Source organism: Gavia stellata, chromosome 12 (assembly GCF_030936135.1).
Source record: "Gavia stellata isolate bGavSte3 chromosome 12, bGavSte3.hap2, whole genome shotgun sequence".
NCBI lineage: Eukaryota > Metazoa > Chordata > Aves > Gaviiformes > Gaviidae > Gavia > Gavia stellata.
The window spans coordinates 3888075-3913310 of NC_082605.1; the positions used below are offsets into that span (position 1 = coordinate 3888075).

General features: G+C 41.8%; 1 protein-coding gene across 2 annotated transcripts in view; it reads left to right on the forward strand.

The window, feature by feature from the left end:
• Positions 1–25236, forward strand: part of VGLL4 (vestigial like family member 4) — an 83780-nt gene that overhangs the window by 50149 nt on the left and 8395 nt on the right. For both annotated transcript variants that reach the window (XM_059823135.1, XM_059823134.1), the window contains exon 2: positions 9920–10109. In XM_059823135.1, the coding sequence (XP_059679118.1) occupies positions 9920–10109 (190 nt within the window). The remainder of the gene's footprint in view (positions 1–9919; positions 10110–25236) is intronic.

Genomic DNA, 25236 nt, shown 5'->3' on the forward strand with positions numbered 1-25236 from the left:
GGTCGAAGGATCTGTATTATCCAACCTTGTAGTGCTTATCATGAGCTTGAATTCATTCTCTTCTACTGGCTGGGTCGTATCTCAGCCTACTGCCATCAGTTACAGTAAAATCCTGCATGTAAGGAATTGGCAAGCTGACACGTCCTCCTCATTTTCTATGTAAATAGCACAATCAAAAGACTGTCTTGTTTTCCTCTGAATGGCTCATGCAGTTTGCTGTTGGATTCAGAGTGCTTGACTGCCCTGCACAGTTGTCATTGCTGCCTTGCTTTCCCTCTGTAGAAGGGATTTCGGAGCCCATTTTGAAGGACAAAGGGATTTTGTTCGTTACAATGGATTCTTTGTGGGAGATGGGTTGGAATTGTTCTGACGCTCTGTGGATTAAAGTCTTCAATATTCTGTCCAGCTTGGTTGAAGGGGCTCCTTAAATACGTGAGTCCATTTCAGACAGGCAGCAAGCAGGTAGCAGAAAATCAAAACTGAAATGGAAGTTTTTCCTGTGTTCATTAGGCCAAATGTAAGCTGCTCATCTCACCTCAGTTTAGGAAGAGGTTATCATGGTGGTGACCATGAAGGCGGCAGCAGCTCCTAGTTGTGTGTCCATGTGCATGTGGTGATTAAGGCTTGCCTCCAATCCCATCTCCTCCTGCCCTGCGGCAGTAGCTTCGGGTATTTGACTGCTTGGCCACATGTTTGTATTTTAAAATTACAGCATTTATATCCTCTCTCTTGAGGGCCTTCTGCCTTTCAGGTAGGGAATTTTTGGGAAAAATGAAACGTGAATAAAAGAAACATTGCTTGAAAGTGCAATATCAGATTTCCTGGCTCTTTTAGAAAGCTCATTTTTCTCAATGCTTTGAATTTTCCATATGTAGCAAAGGAGAGTAATGTGAGAAAAGGTGTTTGGGGCATGTTTATAGTAAACTACAATAAAAGCTTGCAGTATATCTAAAATAGGCTCCAATTTAAATAAGTGGAGCATATATATATTTTTTTACCTTTGCATAGCACCTTTGGCTTCAAATCCTTATGCAAGAAACAGTGCACAATTTATTGGATTTAATTTTAATATGAGGCCATTGCAAGTAAACATCTCAAAATTAATGTTTTAAGCATTGTTGTTTTAGAACATACTGCCTGTGCTCATATCCACAAGGGGTGTGGATTACCCAGTGCAATAGTCTAGAGTTTAATTTATGTCACAGCTGATACCCATGAAATCCCAGCCATGGGAGCAGAAGGTGGTGTTTCGGGCCTGAGCATCGACATTGCTGTCCACTAACGGAAACAGTATCTAAAAAAAAACAGAGGGAGGGTAGCAAATGTTGTTTGCCTACTTAAGAGGAATTACTCAAACTTGAGCTTTCACAAATTGAATTTCCTATTTGTCTCTCTTTGCCATTGCATGAAAATACATAGTTACAAGGAATCATTCAGTATGTTGAAATACTGCTTAAGCACCCAGTCTAACAATTTTTTCTGTTGTGACCTTGCTGTGACTTTGATTTGCTTCTGAAATAGATGGCAGGTCTTCCAGCTTTGTTTGTTTCTGCTAAAAGACAGGCTAGTCTTTGATCACTTCAGCTTTCCCCTCTTTTATGTATCACAGTAAGTCATTTAGCTGGGTGACAAAAGAAAGAACACCTAGATCTGGAAACCACCATCGTTTCGGAAAGCAATGTCTTCAACATGTTGATTTACAGTTATATTTCATTGACAGGTTTTTGTTGATAGTGTTTTTACATTTTTAATAAAATCACATTACCACACTGATAAAAGTAAATCTTTTTATCTGGCGACTTTTAAAATCTGCTTATGTGAGAGAATGCTGCGTAATAGTTTTGCAAATAAATTAAAGGAAGCTGAATTCTGATGATACCGTTGTTATTTAAACTTTGCGTGGTGGTAGTTTTAATTACATATTCTGTAATTATTTCTTATGTTAGGAATTACCTTACCCATCAGCATCGTATTTGTTTCCCGCTCTCTCAAGCGTATGTGCCCCATAAGCATTCTGGCCAGGTTACAAGGTGAAAATGAGCGTCTTGTCTTCAGGCCCCAAAGCTGGTGGAGCTTCACCTCTCTCCGTGGGTCTAGCCCACAGACTCTCACCTAGAATCTTTAGAGATTTCAGCTATGCGGAGGAGAACACATTACCTAGCACTGAAGAAACCGAAATGACTAAATTTCAGTATTACTATAGATGGAGTATGGTGTAGGGATACACCAGAACTACTTGCAGTGCTTACAATGCAGTGTGTTTTGCCAGGGAATTAAATGGAGCATATATCTTTTGCTGACTAGTAAATACTAATGTCGTGTTTTCTAAGCAAATACGAGAATGTGAAATTTACTGTTTTCTGCAGAAAATGTAAATGATGCTTCTTCTCCTTTTGTCTTCCTTTCTCTTTTATCCCCTCCCTTGTTTGGGATGCCCCTGTTGGGTGATGCCGTTCTGCACCAAATAAAAGTAATGTGCCACGTTCTATGTAGGAAGTACAATTAGTCTGAGGAGTTTAGCGGTTGTACCTCCGTTGGCTTACTCAGCGGGGTATTATTGTCAGTTTTGAAGTGTCTGACACAGGGCTGTTGGTGCTCTCTTGATCGTTTCCTTTACGTACCAGTATATTGACTGTCGTGGCTTTTACCTGAGCAAGGGTTGCACCTACCTGACCACGTACAGTCACAGGACAGGGCTAGCCAGAGAGTGACCACGTATCTGTGTGGGACAGCCCGCTGCTGTGTATCTGCTTTAGGCCTTGCTTGTGTACCAAGCACTGTGGTGTTCGGCAGGGCTGGGTGGCCCAAGACGGTGCCACGTTAAGGCACATGCTGCTTTCTGTACTTGGTCCTTCTTGGTAGCCCTGCTTAGCTCGGTAGCTTGCCCTTCTGTTAGATGAGCCTCTGTAACGCATGGAGCAAACATCAAGCCGTAACTTGTGTTAATTTTTAGTCCCTCGTAACTGACTTTAACTGTTTGATACAGGTTTTTCCTGGGAGAGCTGGCAAAAAGGCTCAGAAAGGAGTGTTCTTTGGGAGCAACCTTGCTTCCTGAGCAACAAAACCCATGCTCAGTCTTGAACTGAGGGAAATCCTTTTTTGACACTGATGTTAACAAGTATTGTAGACATGCCTGGTGCTATTTATCTGGAGATTAGTGTAGTTTAGCATTGATTGCATTTAAATCTTGTCTGCCAGATAATTGGAATCTTTTTTTAGCCATAGTTTCCGTGACTACGGGTACTCCAAGCAGAAGAAAGGAACATTTTTTAGACTTTCTGCTCAGACAGATGCTGCAAGAGGGACATAAAATGTTCCTCTTAGATAACGTCCCATCTATAGGACATTATCTTAAAGGGAGATCTGCAAATGTATGAAGCAGTCTCACGCCCTACAATTAGACCTAAGGCTGAGTTCATTGTTGGGTTGGAACTGGACACAGCCCCACAGTCACAACTGTTGAGGTGTGAAAATTGAGATTTGTCAGAGGAAATACTGCGGCGCTCTGCCAGACCGGAGCATTAAAATTTATTCCATCCTTCTTTCTTCGTGGCGTATCTGCTGCCCTTCTTCTTCCTATGCCATCAATTTCTTGCCTACTTACCAAGATCCTTTTTTCAGTTACTTTTGTACTTTTTTATGTATTTACTCAACACCAAAAAGGTATTAAGAGGAGACTCTCTCAGCTGGTGCCTGGTGAGCGGAGTGAAGAGAATTTATTTAAATCATCATTTTAAGCGGTCAGCAGAGACTTTTTACTTCTGTGTATGAAGTAGTTTGTAGAACTGAAACAATTATCCGTATAAGTCAATTTATGTACAGAATATGCATATGCTATTTTGTACAGCTACGCTTTTACAATATAATGAGAGAGCATATAAGATGATGTAGTCAGTTTTTCACAGTAATTTTGAAGGAGAAAATACAGTTGCAGTTATGTTTGGGGAGACAATTTTGCCATTTTCCACCTGTTGTAATTTAGTGTTTTGTATATAATCTAGCATTTTCAAGACCTATTAGGTTGAAATCTGCTTTAGCCTGTGCTGCTCAGCTCTGATGAACAATATGTGGATTTTGAAAGGACCCTCAAGCAAGCCTGCCCGCACTCTGCAAGCGATACCACTGTACCTAAATTCTTCCCTTCCTGCAGTCTTTTGAACGAAAGAGGAGGAAAAAGTGGGTGGAGCTGATTGAATGCAGAGGTCACTATTTCATGTTCTTGCTTGCAGTGTCAAGCGTAACGTGTCCTTCATTGGCAGGCATGGTCAGATGGAGCAGCCAGAACAGAATAGTCGATTTAATCACTGTTTTTTGTTTTTGGCCATGGGTTTTCTGGCATACGTATCTCTGCACAGTGGTAGCCAGAGCTTGGTTCCAGGAGTAAGTGCTTCTCATGTGTTTTGTAAACGGATGAGAGCAGGCTTTTGCCAATTTTTCTGTACATGTGTATGTGACTTTTTGGTTTCTACTAAATTAGCTTTTTGTCATCTTACAAGAAAGTCAGTAAAGTATGTGTCAGATAAGTGAATCAGTAAGTTGGCTGCTGAAAGAAATCTATCAATTATAATAAAAAAATCTTTTCAAGATCTAATTTCATAGCAGCGTTTTATGATTAGGCTGTTCTCATTAATACTTCATTTTTTGTTGTTCCTGTAGTTTGCTGTTTTATTATGCTCTCCAGGTAGGCCTGGTTTTATATATTACAAAGGAGGTACAGACTGCTGTGACTTTGTTTACAGCGTTTGGCAGACTACTTCCCAGAATTAAATCTTGTTTAAGCTCAGCTTAAATCATATCTTTGACAGAAACTGCAATCCAGAAATAAAGTAGTGGTAAAAAATGATGTTTTTACATAAGGGATTTTTTTGTTTGTAATAATATAATCTGTGACTGCTTCTTAGGATATCTTTTTTTCGTGAACCAAAAATTTACTACTGAGGAGTCTGAATGGATTAATTCATTCTCTTTGGTCAAGCAAGTGAAGTAAATCTGCCTTAAATGACATACTTTTAAGATTGTCTGTAGTCTGATTTATTTCACACAGATTTAATTTCTGGGGAATTTCACAATTTCAAGGCTATCAATTCTCTTACGATGTATAGTGTGCTGTGAAGTAATACCTAACCTAGGCAGCTGACAACATCTGCAGATTAATTTTGCAGTACTGTATTGTGATTCTTGTGTTTTGATAACTTGTTTTGATGACTTGTTGAATTGAGTAATTTGCGGTGACTTCCCTGCTTGGCATCTGATATCTCAAATCATGTGATTTTTGTCCGTGAATTGGAATTTTTATGCCGTTTATCCCAATTTATGTTGGCACAGACAGACTCCTGTGTTTGAGATACTGGAAGAAAACATGCAATAGTTTATAAATTCATCTATTATCAATTAAATCTCATGATTGTTGGAATATAGAAACAGAAAATAAAACAGATTTTATTTTATAGTATCACATTTTCACACATGTATAGCTTTTGTGAATGTCTTGGCTTTTCAGCAGAAATGTTTCATATGTCATGAGGGCTGAATTTTGATCTTGGGTCAGTAGAGAAAACTGTCCTTGAAGATCTTAATGTAGTATTGATTCCTGGGAATGTCTGGCTCTAAAACTCCTTTTACTAATGAGACGTTGTCTGCATGGAGGTATTGGAAGAGGTGATTAAAGGTGTAACGCATAGTTAATTGAAGTCTGTTAAACTCTCGTGCCCATGATTTTATTAATTAATAGAATGGCCTGAGGTCATGGTAATTCAATCCAAGACCTTAAAGGTAAGAACCCTGTTGACAGACACCACAACCGATGATTTTTTTTTTTCTTTTTTACTTTTTTTTTTTAAAAGTTAATAAACGTGTCAGGAATTTACTCTTGTGAACAAATCCCTTTGTCAGATGCAGAATGGAAAAGTAAAATGGGCAAGGGCAGCGCTGGAGTTTTCTTTCAAGGAGTTTTATTTCAATCTGTCTTAAGGTCTGTATCATGTCAATCTTCAGTTGGAAAGACGAAGCCTTTCATTTCTGGATTGTAATTAAATCTCAGATTTTATGCATTAATAGTAGCCAGCGGGAGAGAGGAAATTGGGAGGGGGAATAGGATATGGTAGCCATGTCTCAGTGCAGCCCATACTGAGTTGCTAGGTCAGAGAGGAAGGAAGCAAGCTAGCTGCCAAGATAGTGTATATATTTTTTTTTTCCAGTCTTTGGTAACTCCTGGAGTTCTCAGACATATTTTAAGACTTCTCTGGTGTCTTGCTATCAAATCCACACTTGTAAAAACATGACTTTTGCTGTTGTGATGTTTGTGTTGCATGGGCATTTCAGTAGGGACGCAGATACTGCTGACTGAACTGCAAGAGAAATGCAAACAGCGTTGAAGATCCACTGTTTACAGAGAACTGTCCTGGTGGTGTGTATGTCTGAAAAGAGCCATGCTGGTTTTACAAACATTTAGTTTGCATGTGTTAATTTGAATCACTTTCAGTTTAGGCTTGTAAGTGGTTAAAATAAAGAACATTCTTGCCGACTGCATGGACTTCTGTCAACTGAGTGCACTACTGCAGGACTGCTCTGTAGGCAGACACTACGTCACGTTGTTATCTCTGTTTAGCTTGTCTGTGCTTTATCATGTTGCCTAACAGTTTTAATAAAAAAGAAAAAAAAGAGGCTAGTATGAATAGTTGTAAGTAGAACTATCTGAAAGCAGTAGATCTGGAGTGCCTTGCACCAGCTGCTTACTGAAACAAAGAGAAGTATTATGAGAGGCACAGTAAATGCGTTTGCTATCTCTGCTTTCAGTTGCAGTGCAGACACAAGCCGTCACAGTAATGAATTTTGAAGACTGGAGTTTGGGCTTGAGGAATTTTATAAAACACAGTTGTTTTATCAGAGTGTTGTCTTGCCAGTTGTATGATGCTGGTCTGGTTACCATGGAGTGTGGTTGGTTGGGGGAGACAAATGTAGTCAGTAAAATAGCATTTTGTGTGGTAGGCTCTGCTGTGGTTTCTCCCTCTCTGGTTTAAATTCAAGTTTGGTGAGGAGGAAAGTAGTGGGGAAAGAAGTCACCTTTTTATTTAAATGAAAAGCAGTTTTAGCCCTAATCAAACTTCCAGGCACATGAGAACTCATGGGGCAGCCCAGAGACAGTATATGAATATGCGATTTATACCCATAAACAACATAGGGTTATTTTTCCCCTTGATCTTACTCTGTTATCTGGACTCTTTTCTTCAGCATTGCTCTCTGCTCGCCTTGTGTCCGCAGGATGGGCTACAGGAGACGCTGAGCACTGGCCACTTGCATCTGCCCATGAGGAGGTGCTCAATGTCTTCCAGCCTGTCCTGTAAGCACTCTTGCTGCTCCTACCTGCTCACCGCTGCCACCTGTTTGGAGTTCTGTTATTTCGATTAATTTTGGATGAATGGCTCTGTGGTGCTGCAGATGATAAACATGCCAGAAGGTATCTGAAGGCCTTGGTGTCCCCTGCATAATTACCACGTTACTTTACTGTTAGGAAAATGCATTGCCAAATTCGACAGGCTTTAATGAGAAGCCATTCCTTTCTTTGCTAAATTTCTTTAAAATGGGGTTCTTTAATTCCAACATATGATAGCAGTAGCATTTTTACCAGATTTTCTACTCAATCTGGATGTTAATATATAAATGCTTTTGTTACCATACATACAATACCATGAATTTTTATAAATTCTTTTTTAAAGGAAAAAAACCCATTGAGGTAATTGTATAGTATCGGGCTCCTAGCCGCTGTTTGGGAAGAAGGGAAAGTTTCTAACTTACTGAATTGGACAATGTCTAGAGATTTTTGTCTTTTGTGAACACCAGAGTCAGCTTTGCATGGATTTTTAAACTTGCCTGTGTCCCTGTCAGGAGTTGCTCAGAAGGAGTTAGGTGTCTACGTGGAGTTTCTAATTCCTGTAATGGAATTTTGTGTTTCAGTCCCCAGAAGTGATCTGAGATACTGCAGAGAGAAGAGTGATTGCATACGGGTGGGATGAAAGTATCCCAAACCTTAGCTGATGCAAGTTTTGTCTTTTGACATTGGTATTAACTTATTTTTTTCAAAGATAGAAGTGAGGGAGATTCCTCACTGAGAGAAAGTGGTACGATGCAGTTTACTTCTAAAGTTTAGAATATGAACACTATGTTAGGTGGAGGTTTCTACTGGCAACATATAACGGCTGAAGAAAAAAATGCAGAAGTTTTACTGACAGGAAGATGATGTGATACGAGAGGTCTTTTTGATAAAAGCTTCCCTTGTGACATTAGAGTGGCGGTGGGGGGCTACTCGATGAACGCTTTGGTTGTTTTGAACAGGAGAGGGGCTGGATGTCTGTCTTGGAGCATTTGCAGCAGAGCACAGTTTTTACTATTTAGAGCTGAGATGGAAAGTTCCTATTTAGATTTGGTGCCAGAGTCTTTAATAGAAATCATGACTTGCGGTATATTATAGGTCAGTGTATATTTGCTAGTTTATATTATGCTGACTAAATTGGCAAAATGCTTATTTTTACTGGTAAACATTCAGGAGGTTTTCTCCTCGCTCGTTCTTTTTCCAACAAAATAGTATTTGTTGTGTGTGGAATTAGGGCAACATTTTATAAATCATCTGCCTCGGCGATGATGTGAAAATGTGTGGTGGCATACAAAGGTTTCCATTGTCAGGTACCTCAGTGCTGCAGATGGAGTTAACTTCATCCTAATTTTAGTTCTGGAAATTATGGCTATGTAGAAAACAAAATGCTCCTGGCAGTGTAGGAAAAATACAAATCTTAAAACTCTAGCAAAAGTGGCTATGTCAGGGATATTACCAGAAGAGGTAACCCTGGTTAATTTAGCTCCTCTCCAAGCCCCTTATGAAGCCCCAAAAGCATTTTTTAACATCTTTAAATCCCTATGAAGTCTAAATATGACCTGTGGCTGTAAGGATGTGAGTTCCAGTAAAGTCCATAACTGCTGGTGAAATGCAGCACTGTGCTTTAGGCTATACATTTAGTGAGACATTTAATTGAAATGGGAAAAGTACTGCAGTCACACTGTAGTGCATGCTTAGTAACAATACGTGGATGTGTTTATGCGCAAGCTAATTGTATCATTTCTGGACTTATTTATACATGGCTCCCACATGCTGTGAATGGCATTTTCTGATCAGTGTTAGAGTATATAAAATTTATAATCTACTCAGCACTCTACCACCAGTCTGCCTAGTTGAAAATTAGCGTTCTTAAAATTGAAATTTTGTGATTCTTGTGCCGAAGAAAGTGTGCTCTTTGGTTCATTGCTCCAAACATAGTCTAAGAGAATAGAGAAGGACATTTAAGGACAAACTTACACTTGAATCAGCAAGTTCCAATTTTTTTCCCTGATTTTTTACCTTGCATAGTTATATACTGGACAAGCTTGTTTTGGACAACTTTTTATAAAAGTAATGATTCGAGAATTTTGAACGTCTATTCAGTTTTAGATCTTGGAATATTTGGCATAAATGTGAACTGTAGCCCTGGAATTTATAACCACAACCATAAGAAAAGGAACAAAGCATATTTCATTGTGAACAGTCGTGCTTTGCAGAATGAGGTAATGAAAGTTCAGGGTTGGGATGCCTGCTTGTAAGAAGGAATGCTGCTGAATAAAAATGCTGTTGGAAAGATGTGTTAGCGCAACCTTGCAGATCATTGGGGGTGAGTTGACCCCTCCCGTATTACCTTTTCTCAACTGTTTATTCCAGCATAAAGCACTGAAGTATGGTTTGTGATGCCTTATTTATCGTAGAACCATGTTAAATGTGCCTGTGCAGACCTGACATCTGTTTGGGAACTTTCTCTGCAAGAATGTTTTCAGAGAGCATGCTATTTTACTTCTCTTTACCCGGTCGTGTTCATTCTCGCTTGTCCTCTCCCTGTAGGCGAAGCAGCTCTAAGAGGTGAGCCCAGAATGCAGTCTCTTCCAGTATCCTCTGCTCTAACCAACCACCGAACAGGCCCTCCTCCCATCAGTCCCAACAAGAGAAAGCTCAGCATGGACCAAGGGGATGATGAGCTAGACTGTGAAAACGACCATGTTTCTAAAATGAGTCGAATGTTCAATCCGCATCTGTAAGTGTCTTGCTTTTATTACCTCTGGTTCGTGGAATTTAATGCTATCCTCTTCATTTTTGTCTCTGCTAAAGTCACCCTGTGTCTAAAACTTGGGGTTAGGTTTTTCCTTTGTTCCAGTCTGTATGGAAGATCTACACAACGGCTGTCGTGATTAGACGAGTGACTTCTTGTGTTCTTTTGTTTTCATACAGCACGTAGTAACAGGAGTTAGCCCAACTTAACTATTTATAGTAAAACCTATGTATTCACCTTGCAATTTCTGAAGTATTGTTCATTTGCTCTTTGTAATCTGCTCCTTTCGCTTCGCCTGATTCCGAGCACTCTGTGCGCTCTGCTGATGGGGGTGGGGAAGCAGAAGGAGGGGAAACAGAAGTGCTTTGCATTTTTCTGAGGCCAGGAGATTGTGAGCCAGCTGCTCTGCAGTCTGCCTTGACAACTGGGCAAGCTGCAGTTGTTGCTAAACATTACTTAAAACGATTGCGCCGCGGCTCTGACAGTCAGATGTGGCATTTTTCATACAGGTAAGGTGTTGATGAGTTAGGTGCATGTGTTGGGCAATCATCAGATGCCATTCTTGCTGTGTTCTCATTCCTGGGAATGCAAGTCCGCTTGGCATGAAGCACAAGCGTAGAGAATTCCTTTCATTCTTGACTGGAGGAAGCAATCTGAGCGGTTCAGCAGTCCAGGGCAGCCTGATAGCTGTGCGCCTTTCCCTGCTGCCTCAGCTCCTGCAGCCTCTGCATGCCTCGCATTCCAGGCTGCTGCGGACTGTTGTGTTCAGTCATAAGATGCGGACAGAGGTATTTATCCTCAAATAAATCACCATGGTGTTAGTCAGAGGCCGGGCCTGTAGTCTGCAGTCTTGGAATTTGTTACAAATCGGGAATCCAGCACTGAAGTAATGCAAAACAATAAAAGCTCACAAGCAGAGAGAGGGTTCTCATTTACAACATACCTTGTTCTTTCTCCTAAAATTTTAACTATTTATGGCCTTTCCTTGGAGCTGAGAATGCTGGTACTGGAAAGAACCATATGCTGTATTTCTGTGGCATACATACATGACACAAGAAATTTATGGCATTTTTGAATTATTATGTAACTTTGTGGGAGAAGGTGTGATTTTTTTTTTTTTTTTTTTTTTAAAAACTCATTTGCTGGTGATGAAATAAAACACAGCTGGCAGTTACGTACGTTATAACACTTTATTTTTATGGCCTCTGTTGTACAATGAAGTCTGAACCAACAGACTCATGTGCAACCATGGTTCAGAACTGAAAGATACAGGCAGTTATTCCATGTGGTCCCTTAGATATATTTTAAAGCTATCTGGTCTCTTCCAGTATGGTACCTTTTTACTCATCCAGTGTGGTATGTTTTTACTCAATAGATTCTTTCTGTGATTTTTGTATATGAAACGTGCATCTTTTCGTCTTGAAAAGCACTGGTTGTCTACCTAGTGTTCATGTGATGGGACTTAATCGATTTCAATTAAACCATCTACTGCAGATGAATCGTAATTTCAAATAGCATACACGAGGCCATCTTTTTTCTACTTTACTTTGTAAGCTTCATCTGGCCATATGAAAATATGCTTTCAACTGAATATTACAAAAACTCAAGCTTTTGTGACATATCTGAAATAGCCGAGTATCTATATATTTCAGATATATCAGAAAAGTTCACAAACGTTCTCTGAATTTTACTCCCATTTCCCTGCCACCACCAACCATGAAGTTATTTTTTCAGATGTTTTTCATATTTTCCCTCTTTTTTGGATTATGACATTCTGCTTTAACAATAGAAATGGATTCCTCGAACTTTGTGGAACTGTCCTAAAAATTTTGTTTTGGAGTTGGGAAGTGTGTTCTAGAAGCTTGACTTGTGCATACTAAAGACAAGACAGTAGATTAGGAGATAGAAATACTTTAGGGAACACAATAATGGCAGTCACATTGTAGTGACTTGTCAGTTCTAGCAGTGCAAATTTGTTACCATTCAATTTAGAAAACCAAGTCCGTAAGAGATGTGGAGCGTAATGTGGAGGCTAGATGGCACGGTACCTTTGGTGATAGCAAAGACTTTTTTGTGATTTGGACTATAAAGATGAAGCTTGGAGTCTGTGTCTTTTGAACTTTTCAGGACAAAGTCCCCTGGAAGCATTGGACAAAAGAGTTGGTGATACAAAAAACCTGTTCCTGGGCATAGCTGCTGCCCCAGTCACTATTAGGGCTGCAGACCGCACATCTTTGCCACGTAGCAGTGTTTAAATCCATACTCCTCTGGCTGAACGTCTTCGGTTATTCTAAACGTCCAGAATGGGCACATCTTTTTCATTTGGAAGTCAGTGCTTGGAAGACAGAAGTCCTTATAACCGCCAGCAGCTCTCGTTCAGACATTTGGGTCTTTGTGATTGCGTTGGTAGAACTGTGAAGCAGTTGTATATTCATTCTCTTAAACACCAGCGTATTGTGGTTGGAAACATGATTAAATAGGACGAGAATTGTGTGCTGTGGTTCATTATAAATGGTATAGAACCTTTTGTTAGCAGTCGGATGTTAACTCGTAGGTACCAGCACCCTACCATCGCGGTCACTGTGCTTCACTGGGAATGAATCCATGTAAATGCTTTGGATATTTTATTAGAAATCCAGTGATGCCAGCCTTTTCTTTTGAAATGGGATGCTTTGAGATATTCCCTGCTCAGGTGTAATTCCCTGATGGATCTTCTTTGATGAGGTTCTTTGAGCTGTACTCAGGTATGTTTACTTTTATCATGGAAAAACACAACTACTGGAGTAGGTCTCTGGAGTGGAGTGAGTGAATCAAGTGCCCCGGCAATCTTACCGTGTTTCCAAAATGTGTAATGGAATTCCTGTGCAAAGAACAGTTTATCAAAGGCTCTGTTTTTCAGAGGAGATAATGCTCAGCTTTAGGATAACAAAATACACTTGAGAACTTGCAGATTAATTTTTAAAAATCAGTATGTGAAACTGCCTACCTTACTTACGGCAGCGTTCTGGTCTGTATTTATACAGCTGCTGTATTTTTGTGGTCACAGAGATTACACCCGTAAACTCCTCGCTTGGGAAAAAGGAGTACTTCCCCCCCGAATTAGAACCTAGGCATTGTGATACGAAATTCCTTTATTTGCATTTTGCGCTTTCTTGTATGTCCCTCAGATGTTTTATTTAGAACGCATTCGCTGAAGTACAATCTCGCTGAAGTAAAATGTGCTTTTTGTACCATACTTTTGTTCTCTGGTGCTTTGTAAAGGAGAGGCAAGCTTACTTAAAGCCTCGCGTTGAAACATGCCTTTGTTTTCCTATGACTTCACTTACATTCACCTTGATTTACAGAAGTGTAATTAGGAACTTGATTTATAGAAGAATTACAAGCGCTTTCTGTATGGGTAGAGCGGCTGGAGAGCTGTACCAGTCTTCCTTAACAAGTGACGCTGCTTTGTTTTATTTCCAAGGTGTCTTTAGCGTTGGGTGGCAAGTCCCGTGTGAAAAGGGCCCTCTCGGGGGTAGGGGGAAGGTGAACCGAGTGTGTTGCACCTTTCAGCGCAGGTCTGGGGCCTGACCTGTGTTATGTGGGCTTCTTGTTTGTCAGGCTGGAGGCATTTTCTCCTTTTCACAGTTCGGCTGGAAACAAAGGCCTCCTTATCCTGCGGGGAGCTGTGGAGAGCTGACATCAGCCTTTTCCCAGCGGGCCCCACTGCTGCTGTAAGAGTCCTCCCGCGGCGGCTGCTCGGCGAGCGGCAAGGCAGCGTTTGCTCTCTTGGACAAGGAATCGCACCGGGCTGCCTTCGCTTCTCCCGTTTTTCAGTAGGGACTAGCGAATCCGTAACTCTTCGCGGCCTTTGGGCACGGGGCGGTTACGGCTAATGCTTTACACTGGCGGTGTAGCGATTTGAAGGACGGTTTGTGTGCTAGCCAGTTGTGGGGGCAGATCACTGCCTTTAAAGTGAATTGATGTCACTGGCATCTTCAGAAGGGTTCGGGTTTTCTGTTACTGGTGAAATTAGATGTAAGCTGACCGTTTGAATTTATATTGGAAGGGACTGTTATTTTTGTTTGCTTGTCGAGTACGTCAGGCTGAAAGTTAGCATTTCTGGTTTGGGACAAGCAGGCTTGTGAATGGGGTATTTTCCTCTCAATCTCCTGGTCACAATTCCCATTTGGTTTGGTGGCATTAGGATTGCAATGGCAATTAATTTCTATATGAAAAGCATCTTATGGCAAAAATCTGCAGCTGCTCTGTAGGTGTTTGAGGAATGATTGTCTCTTCATTTGCTGGATACATAATCTGACTTTTTCTTGTAACAAAAGAAAGGTGTACGTATGAATAAGGTAGTTTAATGTGTTTCGCGTAAGATGATGTTTAGTTTTGGACATAACCATACAGACCCAGACGCTTCTGTTTCAAATTTCAGGTTGCGTCTTCACTTTTGTTACCACAAAGAACCATGGCAAATCTGATCTGTAAAGCCAGGCTAGATTCCTGGAGTTGGAAAGCTGCCATATGTCATAAGTTTCTTACCGTGAATATCCAATGGAGTTTGCTCACGTCAGTGACGCTGTAATAGAAATTGCCCTGGCACCCTTTTTAAAAAAATCTGTCTTAAGCTGTCCTGGAAGTTACCCAGATTCGAAGATCATGGAATAATTCAGGTTAGGACAGGCTTTAGGAGGTCATTTTGTCCAACCTCCTGCTCAAAGCAGGGTCAGCCGTGTCCTCGTCAAGCTTGTAGTAGCTCAAAGTAAGGAATTTTGAGTAAGGTCTGAAGCACTCAATAAACAACGCTCCTTATTAGAGGAGGACTCTATCACCTTCCTCCTTGCCATCCCCTGACCCCGGCTGAGAATGCAGGGTGGAAGCGTTCTGCAGAAAATCAGGTCCCCGTCGTGGTGGAGGCCGGCTCCAGCTCCAGGCAGGGTTTGAAAAGATGTAGAACTGTGTTGCAGAGGTAGTGTGGGAGTTTTCTGAAAAGTTCTTTGCTGTTAACTACAGCTTTTTTGGTTCCAAACTTCATGTGGTATTAAGAAATATGTTTACGCTGTCATTTTATTGTGACAAATGGGAATTGGAAAAAAAACCCATGCCAATGCGCACAACTCGGAACACCCAAAATGTCTCTCATTTGCTTGCAGGTATCTTCACTCGGTTCTCTCGGCACGAATATGCCTTTGAAGTATTTTAGGATTAACCTGGTGTTTTCAAAGCAGTCCTGTTGAAGCTGAAATCCTCTGTACTGCCAGTGGAACTGTGACAATGTGGCTCTTGCTGATTACAGCGGACAAAGGTTTACAGAGCAGGTTTCAAACTGCTTTTCCAAATTATTTTTTTCTTTTCTTGTAGGGATTGCTTGAATGATGGACCAAATCAATCAGATCTGTTTTCTTATTTATTAGTGACAATCACGCACTACACAAAATTATTCTGAAATGGTTTTCAACAAACGTACGTTAAATTGAACCTTCAGAGAGGGACTTGAAAGAGCTGATGTATCTGAGTTAATATTTAACACTGAGTTTTGCAGAGGTTCTTATCCAAGGGGCAGTTTCGGAAAGTACTCAAGTCCCTTTCAGTCTGGGAGCGTGTAGCCAAGCACACGTGAAATGCTCGTTGTGAACAGTTTCAGGGCTAAGAGTTGATGGATAGCTTATCAGTCCTTCACAGAAAGACCTGATCAGTCAAAATTCGGGTATACGTTTAAGTACTTGAAAAATCGGGCGATGTTAGTTCAGGTGTCTCCACTTGCAAACAGAAAGGTTGTGTTAGCTAGCTGCAGAGTTCTGCTTTGATACAATGTTTTCCACTTTCATTTTCCTCCTTTTGTAAAGGAGCATAAAACTTCCGCAGGACCTTAGGGCTCCCAGCTGCCTGCTGAAGCACCAAGCTGTGTCGTCGCTGTGCAGAGGTACCAGCACAGATGCAGGGGGTCACCCGCTCGCTGGGGGTGACGAGGGGGCCTGTGCGCACAGGAGCAGACCAGGAATCCCTCCAGCCCCGTGTTGGCTTGTTGTTACCCAAGGGGCCGGGCCTCCCTTGCCTTAAATTGTCACGGATCTACACCGGGGTGAAATCCAAGACCAATCCGAAAGTCTGACAGCTGAGCAAGAGGCAAGAAAAGAACCAGTAACGTTTACAAACATATTCTAGATGTATATCCTAACCATATGGAAACAAAGGTTTAATCTCGCTGCTTTTTATTTAACCATTTTCCCAGATGTTTCCTGCAGTTTGACAGATGTACCATTTACTAGAAAGTTGCGCTCCTGAGAATTAGAATGTTATGGACACGGTTGCTATAGACAATGACTCTGTAAGGGTAAGATTTGGAATAAAATGTTACATTAATTTCTAGCGGAATAAGTAAATTTTTTTCCCCCAGACTGACAGTGCTGGACTGGACAGTCTCCTTTCATTTTCTCTCATGCTGTAACGCGCTACAAAACCACGCGAACTGGCTTTAACTCATTCCTGCAAAATTGCTGAGTGCTGACTCTGAATAAATGGCATTATTTCCTCCTGTTGAAAGGTGAAAAATACTCCTCTGGCTGTTTCTCGCCGGCCGTGGCCATCTTCACCTTTCAAGTCGGCGCTGTAATGGCAGCCAGCCTTCCCCCCCGGCTCCTGCGGCCGAGTCCCACGGGCAGCGCGAGGGGCGGAGGTGTGCGGGCCCGGCCTCGTGCTCTTGCGGTGCTGCTGGCTTCATGCCGGGGGCCCCCAAAAAATGGGCCGGGGGAGGAAGCTGATGCCCCTCGCGTCCTCTCTCGCCGCCTCGCAGCAGCCCGGGCCGCCTTCCCGCCTCGAAGCGGGCCGGGCCGCGCGGGGACTCTTATCGTGACGAGGCGGCGGGGCCGCGCTCTGCGCCGCGGCCGCTCGCCAAGTTGGTGAGGCCCCGGGCGGGCTGAGGGGCGGGGGGGGGGGGGGGGGGGCGGCCGCCTTCCTGCGCCCGGGCAGCGCGTCCCCCGCGGGCAGCACCGGGCCCTGCGCCGCGGCCCCCGCCGCCCCCCGCCCGCTGCGCCCGGCTCAAGCGCTGAGGCAGCGAGTGCGGGGCGGCGGCGGCGGCCCCCTCCGCGGGTGCGCGGCGTCCGGGGCTGCGAAGGGGCGGGGTGGTGTTCGGTCAGGATTTATCCGGGAAGAGAAGGGCAGGGGAAGCGACAGGGCTTGGCCGCCATTGGGGCCCGGAGGTTTTGACCTCAGTTACTTGGCCGCTTCCCCCGTGGAAAACGTTGCTGGAGGCGGCTGCCCTTTGTCGCCGCCCCGGCGCTGAGGGAGTTGGGCGCCCTGCCCCTGGGGCCGGCGTCCCTTCACCTCTCCCATCCTACCTCCCCGCGCTGAGCCTGCCGGCGGGCTCCGCGTCCTCCCCGAATTCTCATTCGCACTGTAAATATTGTTCCTAAAATAGAGTGGGATGTGAAGGCAGAAAGAGTGTGTTTGTGGGCGTGTTGTACCTGCGGGCCCGCGCACGCAGGGGGACCCGCGCCGGCTGGAGGGCCGAGTACCTGATCAGAAAGAGCGAGGGGGTGGGATGAGTTTGGGAAGCCATGAGAAAAACTTCCCAAAACATCTGGGGAGAAGTCTGAGCACACTCTAATTACTGCTTCATGTAGTCTTTAATGTGGCACAGATGTGCAGTTACTGTACGTAACGGAGGAGTCGCACGTTGCAGCCAAGTTAAGGTCGATTCGCATGTCCCTGTCAGTCCTGTCCTTGCAGTCCTGCTCTGTCCGAGTCCTTGGTAGCCTCTGTGTTTGAGCTGTACGGGCATGGCTGACTTCTTGCTACCTGAATGACAAGGCGTGATGTTTTGTGAATCTTTTGGTCACATTTTTAATCAGTAACTTTCAGTACTCGTACATTGGCCTTTTAAAAAGGGGGGGGGAATAAAAACCCTGAACATTCTTGCTTGTGATTTGCTTTTCTAACTGAAGTCTCCCTTAAACCAGAAGCTGCTGTGAGAGAATGCTGTTGATTGTAGAATTTGATGGTTAACTTGGCCACCTCAACTGGAGAAGTACCCTCTCAAACACCTAACTGCTCCTGCTGTGTTGGTTTGCTTATCAGCTTTTCAAAGGAATTATTTTACTATGTTGGTACGAATAGTTGTGCAAAATATAATGAAGCTGTTGTTGCATTTATAGTGCTTCTAGAGGCTTCAGTAAGTCAGATTTTATTAGCAATTACAAACAGTTTCAATAAACTTTTAATGAAATGTTTATGCCCTTTATAAAACAGCCCATGAAAAAATCTCATTTCTTAAAACCAGTTATTTGATCACTGTTCTCAGTCTAAAGCCTGGGTTTTTTTAGAATTTTGGAACTTTCTGTCTGAAAGCGAATTAATGTACTTTCTCAGCTTTTCCTGCTTCACATCACCTAATGTTACATTGTCTATCTGATGGATAGAGACCATAATTTGTAAGCTTTAATGATCCAGGCCCTTTTCCCTCTTAGGAACCATTGAAGTTGGAAGAGAAAGCTCTGTAATCCCATCTCCTGACGATTTGACACAGTTAATTCCAGTACTGTGACCTTATTTTCAGAGACTGGCTTGTGTTGTTGAAGCTCTTACTAAATAAACTTGCCATTCTCGTGTTGCTGATATCTTTTACTTCCCACATCATCTAGTTGAAGAAAATGATTAATCTGCTCCTCTATCGTAAGATTCTACCCAATGCAGTCTTTTTTGTGACTGAACTGAATAAAATCCCGTAAACTTTTGAGAATTTAGGGTTCGCAGATTGACTTGCGTGGGTACTCACCTTTACAAAAATTGTTGTATGACAGGCATTGAGTGATGAATTAAAGTATTTTTTCCAAATAAAAAAGTAGAAAACATTGTAAGGAACCACCCAGAAAATATTATGCAAAAATGTAACTGCCATTTTTTTATTTCCTCTAACAGTTCCGCACAGTTTCACCACTGAGTTTCAACACCACCAAGTTTTCCCAGAGCCTGCAGAACAGACCGATGTACCCTGGCAATATTGAGCACACATGTATGTGGCTAATCTTGTTGCACTAGGACATGACCCACTGCTGCGCCTCTTTTATGTGCAAGTTTTCTCCTGACATTGGCCCATAGTTTTCTCTGTGTGATCATAAATAGTTTTTACAGTATTTTCCAGTGACTCAGTATAAGAGGTTAGTTGCATGTGCCAGGTTTGACTTCAAATGGATGTTAGCATGGCTGAATTATAAAAGCCGCACGTGACCCAACACGTGAATTGGTAGAACATAAGAGGAAGTGTCTGCCAGAGGTGTTTGGGTGGGCATTGCAGTTGGGTACAAATTAATCATTTTATCGCTGCCTCTGAATCTTTCCAGTAATCCCTTGGACCTTCTAGCTGCTTTCATGGAAGCCTCTTTGCTCTTTCTTTATACTGTCAGATTTGCCTTCCTGCTTGTTAGAAATTTTAAGGAAAGTTTGGAGTGTCCCTTTAACCTCATTTTTTTTATCATTTGCTTTGCTGGATGTTTTTCCCTTCCAAGCAATTCAAAGAGCACGGATACTTTTAGTTTCCATTCCAGCAGTGACTTGCCTTTCTAGATCGTGTTCTGTTCATCCCAATATATGCGGTAGCCTGACTTGCTCTCCAGATGTGAACGTTGGCAGGCTCTGCTCTGTTTCACCGACTTCATTTCACTTTCTCAGAGTAAGATTCTTGTGCCTTCAAGCACCCAGATACTGTGTTGACTGCTGTATAGTTTACTTTTGAGCTAGAAATGAAACCTTAGTTCTGGGTCCTGACTGGCAACCTTAGGATTGAGTTTCTGGTGTGCATTGATATGTCTGAGTTTTACAGTATTACTGAAGCCATCTTCCCAAAAAAGCACTCTTTGTAACTGTAGTAGCAGCGTCTTCTAAAGACAGACTGCATCCTCTGCAGAGCGTTTTTCAGCTTCTGAAACGTTCACATCTTCTGTCTTTTGCTTTTCACAGTTGGCAGAAATAGTTCTTCACGTACGCATTTTTCTAGTGTGTTGTGCAGGTTTTTCAAAGGCAACTTGGAGCTACTGTCCTTCTTTGAAGAGAGAGTTACGGGGAGGTGGCTGAATCAGATAAATCTGAAAGGTTCGGTTACTTCTCCTGTCTCCTTTCCAAGAACGGTGCTGTTCCTCTGACAGGCTGTTAGACAGTACTTGGAACCGGGACGCCAGCGACGCCACGTTTTGCAGGTTAGAAGATGGGAAAGTTTCTCCTCTTTGGCTAATGCGATTGGCAGGAAGCTGAATATTTTTTGCCCTCAGTCCTGGATAACTAAGGCAGAGCTGATGGGAGTTGTCCTCACCTGGTGGTTTCCACCTAGATGTAGTTAAACAAAACTTTGAAGAGATGAAATGGGCTTATGTTTACTCTCCAGAAATCATCGCGCACGTTAGGAAACTTTTTATAATTACTGCAATGTCCAGCTATTCCTAGACACTTGTTATTGTGGTAATACTGAAACACTGGAACTTTCTAGTGTTCTAGCTCCACTTTTTGAGCCGTTAGTGATTTTTTAAAAAATTTATTTAATTTTCCTAACAGGCTAATTCACATTTACAGTTACCTCAGCAGAATTAATGAGATCTCTTACCATTGCAGCATTTTGCCAGATAGTTATTAGATGTTAAAATTCTGTTGTTTACGTCTCAGGTATGGCCTCACATAAAAACTCTTCAAAAAATTACGGTACTTTAAAATGAGCCATCAGGTGTACCACACAAAATGCGAAGCCACATGCAGGAGGTCTGGAGTTCAGCGAGCCGGCAGTAGAAGCGCAGAGCAATTAGTGGGTGAGCAGAGGTTCTGGGGCAATTTATTTTTTTTCTTTCTTTCTTTTTTTTTTTAAGTTGAATTGCAGGTTTTGATTTTTACAGGTAACCTGCCGTCTGTACCCATTGCAGTAAGGTAACTTTGTCATCATTTCTAGATTGTATAAGTATGCATGTGTTCCAGCAGTGACATAATTTTTCATTTAATAAATCCCAGAGTTTTATTTACGGATGGAATGAGTGAGTGCCACTATAAAGCAACCAGTGCTACCTTTTAAAACAATCCTATGAGTGTTGGAGCAAAGATGGCCAAACATTAAAAAAAAAAAAAATTCCTGTGAGAAAAATAAGTAGGATCTGAGATTGTGTTAATTGATTTTACTGTACATTAGACTTAGATTTCAGTTTTGTGGGTTTGGCTTTTGACTAAGGTCTTACATCATGCGGTTCGCTTGCATTCTTTCATAGTTGTGAATGTTAAGCCTTCAGGAAGGGAAGCTCTTCTGCATCTGAATATTTTTGCTTGGTGCAGGCAGTAATGGGACACTTCTTGATGCATTTCACAGCTTACTATTAATTTATTCCTTTTACTGTGAAATCTGTTCTCCTGGATGATTACATTTGCAAGTAACTATCTGGTCCAAGATTTTATCTCTGAAGATCTTGTTTTGGTGAGGATAAATACAGAAAGTCTGACCTATGTTTGTTTATATGTAAGATTATCCTATTTCTTGTCAGTTTGTTTTCAATGGTTTTATTTTGACTTCTTATTTCAAAGGTCTTCCCATTGGCTGTAGCACTAAGCTGAAAAAAAAAATACTGGTGAATTGAATTTCTTTAATGGAAGGCACTGCAGAATTCTGATTAGAGAGGAGTGGAGACAGCAGGGCGAAATAGGTACGGCTGGTGCACGCATACCTCTGACTCTGAAAGAACTTGTGTAAATATGATGCTTAATTCTCCAAACTGGGCCTGATGCTCCAGTTGAAAAAATTGAAAGAACAAAAGCTCTTTTCTGGGTGGAGTTAAGGTAAATGATTGGTGGCTGGAGAAGCACTGAGGCAGTGCTTAAATTCCTGGGTGCCTTTGCGGAGTTGTTTCTAGCCTGAGGCACCTGCTTCTTTCCTTCTTAACCACACTTGAATGGGGGAAGAAATGGAGGATTTGCCAGCTACAGACCTGGCTTAAAGAGCCACTTTGTAGCCAGCTGGCTAGCAAGCTGCTGTTCTGGAGGACTCCAGAACCATAGCAGGAGGCGTGGCTGCTGTGGCGCTGCTTCGAGAAGGGCGTTAGTGGACGATCAGTCAGTTTTATCTGTGCATTGGTCTGCCCACGGTCTTTAGTTTGTCCAAAAGATTTCCTGCAGGGGGGAATGTACTGTGCAAATAATGTTTAAATCACAGCAACAGCACAAAGGGAGGGCATTCTTCATCTTTCTCAGGAAACTGTATCAGATGTCCAGGTTCTGTGGAGGAAGTGATTCTTGCAAAAACAATCATCTCTTGCAAGTTGCCTACTCGAAAGCTTTTTGGGATGGAGTACTAAGCCGTAAAAGGAGAAGGCTACTCAAAGTAACAGGGAAGCATAAAGCTAGTAAAACGGGATGAAAAAGGGTTATGTATTTAGGTGGCAGCCGTTCAAAGTAGATGTGGTTTGAAGAGCGTATTGGGCTGTTTGGAGTATTTTTTTCATTTTACGAATACTTCAGATAATTGGCTGACACTCAAAGAGCAAACTGCTAATACTTTCAGGTTTTGTTTGGGTTCTTTGCGTGAATTTGGATGGCTTAAAAAATTCTGAGTAAGTGAAACTTAGGATTTTCCCCTCTGGATAGATATGATTGTATGTTGAAATACCACCTTAAATTCTTGTTTTCCCACCTCACAGTAACAGAATAAATGTATGCAAGTAGGAAGTGATCCCGGTCATGTGGAGAAGATATTTTATATCAGCGGGTTGTAAATCCTTAAGTAGCCTTTAACAAAAGCAGCTGTCCTCTTTCAGACTTAAGAGTTTGTGAATAAATACAGTAAAAGTGTTAGAAAATGAATATTATTAAGATGCTGTGAAAATACTAAAATCGTATTTGAATTATGTCACACAAATGAAAGTTTACTCTTAAGCAATATCATGCATTGTGTTTGCATAAAGAAAACATCTTACATGATAATTAAAAAGCACTGTAAGTGGATACTTGTTCTTTCTGCAAGTGAAACACACTCCTACAGTACAACCATTTCGAGTTAGAGCTCTACTTCTGCCAAAGGGAGTGTGAAACGTCCGTGATTTCTTCACTGGGAGGTACAGTAATACTTTTGGCATCTGTTCCTTAAGGCTCTGCAGGCTGGAAGTGAGTGCAAGCAAAACTCTCCCCTTCGGTGGGCCTCTTTTTTCCCTTAAGCAGCTGGCAGAGTTAGGCTGTTCCTGTAGGATGAGTGTGAATTACCGCCACGCCGTGCCAGTGAACAGAACAGCCGCATTTAAAGGTTGTACAACCAAAAAAACACAAAGAACAATGCATTTCAGCTACCTTTGAACTGGTTCCTGAGGAGAACTGAAACATGGCTTTCAATTAACAAACATTATTTAGAACCAAACTGAAGCAGACTTTCGGCTAACAGTCAGGATGTGTGTGGTTTTGGTATGACATCCATCTGAGCACATGATGCTTGGTAAGTGCTGGAGCCTCGGTTATGATTCATTGGGGAGAAACACGGAAAACAATGTCTGTTTTTCAAGCGTTGGAGAAATGAATTTAAGGTTGGAATCACATATAATTTTGCTACAATAAACCTGCAAGTAGCTGGAGTACCCCTGTCAGAAGGGGGGTAAGGGTGGTGGGCACGGCTGATGTAACAGCATCCCACCGCCCAATGTTCGCTCAGGTTCTCACCGATACTAATTGCTAGCTATTTTTTAAGCCAGTGGCAATGCACTGGCATATTCGCCACTGAAGATGGAGTCCAGCGTTACGTATGCTGATTTTTAAGTCATAGTGGAGTTGGGGGATGGTAAAGCTGTTTGGACAGCTGGATTCATTTGTAGTATGTATTTTTAAATTATCTTTCAAACATGGTCAGAAGTCCTTCTTTGTAATTTTCTGCCCTTACATTTGAACTAAGAGATGCATCTCTGTACTTGTTCAGTGCCTGTGGAATTTTTAAACTAATTCACTTTAGTGAAATATAATTATCTTTGAACACATGCAATTTTGGTTGCCCCTTCAGACAAAGCACGTACTATCAAAACAAGAATGACTTCTCTCAGTAATAATGAAGAAATTGTAAGAAACTTTCAGTTTCTAATAGAAAATTATTTTTAAAGTTACATTGTAAACTAAAATTATTTAATAATACAAAATTGATGAATACTCTATAAATAATTTTATGTACAGTTGTTTTACAAGCGGAGTCAGATGTCTGTAGGATTTGCTATTTATATTTAAATAGGAGGGACTCAAGCGCTGGTATATTTTTGCAAGGGCAGAGCTATCATGTTACTGTTCTACATGGTGCTGTAAAATTTTCAGCTGGGCTTAGAAAAAATACTATCTGATGTGGAAGTAGAAGCTCCAGGTATTTTTCATGTTCTGCTAAGACTGTGTAGTTGAAGGTAGATGAGTGGAGGAGAGGATTTTTTGAGGAGTGGAGCATAGACAGCTCCCTGCCCGGAAGAGGAGTTGTTCTAATTTAGGAAGAGGGAATTATTTGCCGACAGAAAGGGGTAGGGTGTGGTCTGCTGAGATTACTGAGATAACTCAATAATTTTAGGTATCTTTAGGGAAGGTCTGCCTACTGTGCCGTGCTTCCTGGCGTCAGACTGATCCCATTTCCCAGGTTCTTGGCCCCTTCTTCCAAAAATCTTTGCAGAAAAGCTCATTATTTATTTTTCTTTGGCAGCAAAACTACCATATTTAGGGCTGTGACTTTTTGTTTAAAGTGAGGATGAGTGAAATAGGTGCTATTGTGTAAAATGGAAAATTTCTTTTCCTTGGGAATTTCAGTGGGTTTGTTCATCACTGGTCACTTGAGAGCCCTCCCCCCCTCCATTGCAGCACTAAGTTGCTGAAATCCCAGTTCTCAGAAAAAAACCCAAACAACTGGTGTAGCTACATTTTTTTGTTTTAATTTTACAAGTAGTTTTGGTGGAGGAAACAAAGTTCTTCCTTTGAAAATCAGCTTGTGCTTATTAAAACATAATAATTCTGAAAAGGGATGATTCTTTTTTTTCTTTGAGGCAGTGAAAAGTAGGAATATACTGGTTTTGCAGCCTCCAGATGGTTATTTAAATTGTAGTAGACCAGATAATGTTTAGTTGAAAAGTAAGATTTTTGGCTTGCAGCCACCAAAGATACT